The sequence below is a fragment of the Arachis duranensis genome, chromosome 7, assembly GCF_000817695.3.
Source record: "Arachis duranensis cultivar V14167 chromosome 7, aradu.V14167.gnm2.J7QH, whole genome shotgun sequence".
Lineage (NCBI taxonomy): Eukaryota > Viridiplantae > Streptophyta > Magnoliopsida > Fabales > Fabaceae > Arachis > Arachis duranensis.
The window spans coordinates 15,935,483-15,941,810 of NC_029778.3; the positions used below are offsets into that span (position 1 = coordinate 15,935,483).

Consider the following 6,328-nt stretch of genomic DNA (forward strand, 5'->3'; position numbering starts at 1 on the left):
TCAAGGTAATGTAATGTTATCGACCCAATTTTCACCCGATTTTTACCCAATATAATCGTAACCCAAAAGTGTGTAGATTTCATTGGGTCTAGAGTCGGATTTTGGTCTAACAAATAGGCTCAGTATATATTTCGGATCAGGTCTGGATCACATCAAACCTGATTTCACCCGATTCATGATCATCCCTAAAAGCTCATTGGCTTATTTCAACTTTTGTTATTTGTCTTCCCACATACAAATTATATAAACAGATGAAATTCAAATTTGGAGCAGATTTTATTTTATTTACAAGGAAATTATTATTGTTTATTTGAAATTCAGCAAAATCTGTATATTTTTTCGTACCATCGCAATTTCTATATATACTATTATACTTGGTTACTTTTATATTAGAAAAGATCCAAAATTCCAACACTTATAAGATGGTTAACCAAGTGAACTAAGATCATGTTGAATGATCATCAATTGAACAATTTTGCGTATCAAAATCATGTTATATACCATGTTGGAAAATAAATTTGATTCAAAAAGGTGACATTAGTCCTCTTTTCCTCTGTGAATGTCAACTATATACCTATTTAAACTTTGGCCAAAAGTGTGTGTGGAGAATGAATCAACGACATGCTTTCTAGCTTCTCTACCCATTCTTTCAGCCTCTTTGGGATCTTTTATGAATTTAGCCATTGCAGAAGAAAACTCTTCTGGTATAGGATCACAAAGGAATCCTGTTTCATCATTCTTCACACTCTCCAATGGTCCACCACTATTGCATGCAATAACAGGTTTGTATGCCGCCATCGCCTCCACCGGAACAATGCCAAAATGCTCATCCTGCATCAAAGTATATTACGTAAGACCAACTTTTCTTCATCCAACTTCATGAAAAAGAGTTCTTTGGTGCTCCTCAAGTAAATGAGCTTTGATCCATACACTGATTGCCACATCAGTGAATACCGGTGGCTAGGTGGACAACCACGATTTTAAATTGCAGTTGTAGTCTTTCCACAACTGCACCACCCTGTAATTGCAGTGTTACACATATTCAACCCCCCCTCCCCCCCTTAAACCACAAACACCAACTGGCACAATGTGCCTTGAATCATAATCGACATAATAACCGCAAGTGCAACAACCACAACTGCAATTTAAAACCTTGGCAATAAGGGTGACATATTCACTAATGTGGCAAATAATGTATAGATCAAAGGAAGAAAATTCTTTGTCTCAAGAAAACACCTAAAATTTTCTTTTACAATGTTTCCCAAACCTTTGGAGTGTAAATGACACACAGGCATTCCGATAGTAGGGCATTCCTTTCAGTGGTAGAGCAAGAGGTGATGAATCTTATTCTATTAGAGACACCTTCTCTTTCAGCTAGAGCCTTAAGCTCTTCTAAGTATTCCACATTCTCCTTCAATCGTATGTCAAAGCCACCTAGAACAATTTTTGACAACTGATTTTGCATCTAAACGTGCTCCAACATGAAATGCATGAAATAATTATGATATGGACAGTTCAGACTTAGGACTATTGTACAATACTAGTAAGAAAAGTTTCTATTTTATGCACCTCTAGGCTATTTTCTTAGCGTGGTCTATCTTATCTTACTAGGTAGGTCGGCTACATGGATGAAGTCATGAAGCGTAGTGCTGCATATTTTTACCTAGTTGATATTTTTCCTCTCAACTAAATACCTGGATTAGTATCTCAAGTTTGAGTTGAGTTACATTATTGTTACACAAACATAAGAACAGAGTAACAAGAAATGATTTAATTATATCATTAACATGTAATAAATTAATTTTCACAAGATTTGCTCATTCCTCATATTTCCAGCTCAAGATTTGAATGAATCCACTTCTTTGACTCTCTGATATTAGAAAAATAAATTTGTGCCATAAATTATGAAAATAAATTAAGTTTCATTTTTTTTTGCTGTCTATTCACTATCCAAGAGAAAAGTATATGATCTAATAGTGCATAACAATATGAAGCAACAAATCTTTAACAATACATCTTAACTTCTTCTCTTAAACAATATTTAAGAACTTACAATACCTACTACTAACTAACTCATTATAAATAAAAGGTCAACAATGATGCCAGACAATATGTTGATGCCGTTTCTACATCAATTATGAAATGAATGAATTGAAACCCTATGACAAATGCTACCTACTACAGGTGATTGAGAAATTGTTGCCCGATAATTTACAAAACATGATACACCTCCAAACACCATTGTGTAAAACAATAGTCTCTTTACTCACAGAAACAAACTCAACACATAAGCTAACCAGCATAGAGATAAAATAATTCTAGAACCTCACAACACAGCAAAGATAGTTCCCTTAACAGTCATTTATATATTGCAGATACCAATATAGCACACTCCAGTCTAAGGCATATAAATCCCTAAATATAGTCCCAAGGATAATGCATGTAAAATCAACCATGATATCTATGGATCTATCATCAGGAATACAAAAGTCATAAGCAAAAGATGCTCACCTGCAATAGTCAAAGAAGCTTCAGGCGAATCAAGCATAGCAAAAGCTGAAATTGCTAATTCTATGTTCTTCTTCCTTTCAAAGCGGTTAATGGAAAGAAAGTTCAGCCTGCAACAACATATACAACACAAAACTAAGACTAATATATTATATAATATCATACAAATGGCTATATAGGTTTCATTAGTTACGTGTGGCAGAAATGAGGATGCTGAGATAGATGAGCGATCAGACACGTATGGACAAAATAAAAAATGAAGATATAAGAAAGTTGGAGTAGCGCCTATAGTAGAAAATATGGTAGAATCTCGTCTCAGGTGGTTCGAATATGTGAGAAGAAGATTAGCAGAGCACCCTATTAGAAGGGTGGATGAGATGGAAGGTGGACAGGTGGCGAATACAAGAGGAAGACTTAAAAAGACCATCCATGAAGTGATCAAAGAAGATCTACGTGTCAACAGTCTCTCTGTAGACATGTTATATTATGGGCGCAATGCGTCGTTTGTTTCATGTAGCCGCCCCCACCTAGTGGGACGAGGCTTTGTTGTTATATGGGTTTCATTCAGAGTCAGCTCAACATTTCAACAATAAAAAAAGCAACATATATCTATAAACATGTCATTTACTTAAAGGAATTGGGTTCTTTGAACTGATCCACATTAACTGCAGGGTACAGAACAGCTGGTCGAATCCCTTTGGCATTGAGATGTATAAAAGTATTCGCGAAAGTTGAAGCAGTGAAGTTGCTGTTAACAAGTATCAAATCAGCCATTCCTGAAATTTGAAAATGTTTCATAAGGTCCATAATTCAGTACATATGTGAGTAAAGAATTTCAGAGAAATAGATCAAACAGGGACACAGTTCAACCAGTTGTTACTTCTTCTACATAGTCTATCGGTGTCCGATACAACTTCCGGAGGAAAGTGGTATGTTGAGCCAGCAACAAGTCAGGAAAATGACAATAGAATACAATCTACCAAGGAAACAAACAAATGAATCACTATGAATATGTCAAACCTCGAAGTTTCAAGATCACTATTCTTTGGACTTATTTGTTTCTACCTTTGCTGATCTTTTAAGTTTCAAGATGGGAATGACTACGGAGACCTGATCAGCAATTATAACATCAAACGAAGGCCACAAAAAAAGCATACAGAAAGCAGCAAATAGGCACCGGAGGTAAGCACACAATGCATGAAGACGGTAGAATACATGCCGGGGAAGAAAGGAACCATACACGGTAACTGGAAAGGTACCTGAAACACAATCACAAGGCAAACCATATCTCAAGGGCAACACAACAACTCTGCCATTAAAGTACAAGTAAGTTTGAGACACATAAACAGCCAGGAGCAACCCTTAGAAATAGTTTATCATAAACATGTAAAATTGTAAATTAATGATCAATATGGATGAGAATGTATCATTAAAAATACTGTTACATAGATTGAAACTGCTTTATGCATCACTTCAAGCAGGAACCTTTGGTTAGAAAATAATTTACTTTGAAGGATAATGCAATAAACCAGGACTAGGAAAGAAGTTCCCAATCCCATGTTTGTTTGTGTGCGAGAGAGAGAGAGAATCACCAGAAATAGTTTCCTCAAAGCATCGATTTTTATCATGGTGTGCAGCAAAAATATGAACTTTATGGCCATGGGAAGCAAGCTCAACAGCTGCATCCGCAATCAATCTTTCAGCTCCACCTACCAAAAAAACAAGATTATAGAAGAATCGAAGTCCAATCAACTACAAGTATTTATCATAAAACCAAATCAAATATAAGGAACTTAAGCCATGAAATTGTTGATCATAAATAGAATTATTAGCGCTTGGAGGATAATGGGGCTAAATACCTATGCCGAGATCAGGGTGAATAATAGCGATGTTGAGCTCTGAAGTTGCTTTACCCTTTGCCATGGGGGTGAATTAGATCAGAACTTTGCGATAGGAGAAACAAATTCCAGCAATGGTTGGGATTTATGGCAAACGGAGATCGAAAGGGTTGTTTCCCTGTTGAAGTGTTGCTGGACCAGCAGCTAAAGGAGGAGAACGGTGAGTCGGAGACTCTGAAGCATAGTTGTCAAAACCGAACCGGTCAGGCTACTGAATCACTAAATCAATTGCTGGATCACTGGTTCAATCGGTTGGCTCAATCCTACATAAATAAAAAAATATAAAATAGTCAATAGAATTTATATAAACATAGACAAATAATAACACTATAAGCAGACTAAATAATTGGATTTGAATTTCAAACTTAAAAACTATAGATAGATCTTCAGCCATATGCATAATTAAGGGTGTTTAGTTTGCGGTTTGTTTCGGTTTTTCAGAAAAAACCATCCAAACCAATCATACATAAAATATTCGATTTAGTTTGGTTCAGTATTTTTTGTGAGACCAACCGAACCAATTAAAAATGGATCAGTTTGGTTCGGTTTTTCGGTTTTACACTAATAAGAAAAAAATGTTCTGCAGAAAATCTTCATGCTTAATGCCATCTTTACCGCTCTTTTCAAAACAAAACAGCAAAGAATCATAACAAGAAAAAAATTCAGAATAAAAAACAGTAGAGAACCAATAATTAGAGAATAAGAAATTAAATATATGTAGTCTATGCCTATGTAGCATAGCTTAAGAGGGAATACAAACACCGAACAACAGGAGAGCATACCAATTTAAAGTTTCTATTCCTCTGCATAAAATATTTATCTTGTCAATAAAATAGCTGAGCCCATAAGTATGCCTTGTATGTTCTATTTCCCACAAAGTTGCAGATAAGAACATTTATCCTTTAAAATTGTGAAATTGCTCTCCTTATTTGACCTGCAGTATAGAAAGTGAATATTGAGGGTTTGGAGACAATGTCTTGCTGAAGTTTAACTATTCGGCCACGAAGTATTACAAATGCAATTATTATAGATTTAAAAGGGAAAATCTGAAGGGATCAAGTTCCCTTGCCTCTTTTATGTTTTGTTATGAAAAATAGGGGGCTAATAAAGAAGAAAACCACCAAACTTACATAGGATTTCAATATAATTCTTGCTTGAGTAAAATTAGCTATGTTCTTTCAATTTGTATTTTGTGGAGCAGATCACGTATAGAGGCTGATGTGCTTGTAACTTCTGTTTAGTTTATATTCTTGTTATGGTTATATTTTAGGACAAAAAGTATCTGATGTGATCTATTAAAACAGCCTGGCCCCTCTGTATCATAAGGAATTCCTCACTTAATTAGTAAGGAAGGTAATATTCAAACACGTCTTTGGAAAATTTATCTTCATAGTTCATACCCAATGTCATTTTTACCACTCCTTTTAGAACAAAACAATAAAGAATCATAACAAAAAAAAAATCAGAATAAAAAACAGTAGAGAATCAATAATCAGAACAAAAATAGAAAATCAGAACCAATAATCATATCAAATTGAAAACCATCGTAACCACAATCAGAAAATCGGAACCAATAACCAATATCATAACGAACATAAAAATCATCAAGTCACACGACAAAAAAATTAGAACTCAGAATAGAAAAAAAACGTTCAGAAAAAATCAGAATAAATAAGAAATCAAAACAAAATTTGAACAAATCATAGCTGAGGCTGAGGCTCCATTGGAAGATGCAATGACAGAGGCGGAGAGACTAAGAACGATGGAGCACCACTGAGAACGACGGAGAACCACAGCGCTGAGAACGATTTGACTGATGAGATAGATCGACAGTGTCGAGAATGACGCGGCTGCTGAGAACGGCGACGTTGAGAGACGCGGCTGCTGGAAGGCGTGAGGCATCAATGGACGACGAAACAGAA

The 6,328-nt window shown here is 35.4% G+C and overlaps 1 protein-coding gene across 1 annotated transcript; it reads right to left on the bottom strand.

Annotated features, from left to right (window-relative positions):
• Positions 1-406: 406 nt before the first annotated feature.
• Positions 407-5,327, bottom strand: LOC107458069 (uncharacterized). Its single transcript, XM_016076284.3, has 9 exons — positions 5,189-5,327; positions 4,368-4,669; positions 4,101-4,217; positions 3,574-3,767; positions 3,379-3,484; positions 3,137-3,284; positions 2,512-2,618; positions 1,268-1,434; positions 407-831 (listed from the first exon to the last, which is right to left on the bottom strand). The coding sequence occupies exons 2-9, from the start codon at positions 4,429-4,431 to the stop codon at positions 538-540; spliced, it is 1,197 nt and encodes a 398-aa protein (XP_015931770.1). The 5' UTR covers positions 4,432-4,669; positions 5,189-5,327; the 3' UTR covers positions 407-537.
• Between the last annotated feature and the right edge of the window lie 1,001 nt (positions 5,328-6,328).

What these genes read in the sequence shown, in the direction of transcription:
- LOC107458069 (XM_016076284.3), bottom strand. Translation starts at nt 4,431, where the DNA reads ATGGCAAAGGGTAAAGCAACTTCAGAGCTCAACATCGCTATTATTCAC. An exon ending in TCACCCTGATCTCGGCATAG is followed by an intron (nt 4,218 to 4,367) that starts GTATTTAGCCCC and finishes TTTTTTTGGTAG; the next exon opens with GTGGAGCTGAAAGATTGATT. An exon ending in CTTTGAGGAAACTATTTCTG is followed by an intron (nt 3,768 to 4,100) that starts GTGATTCTCTCT and finishes ATTGTGTTTCAG; the next exon opens with GTACCTTTCCAGTTACCGTG.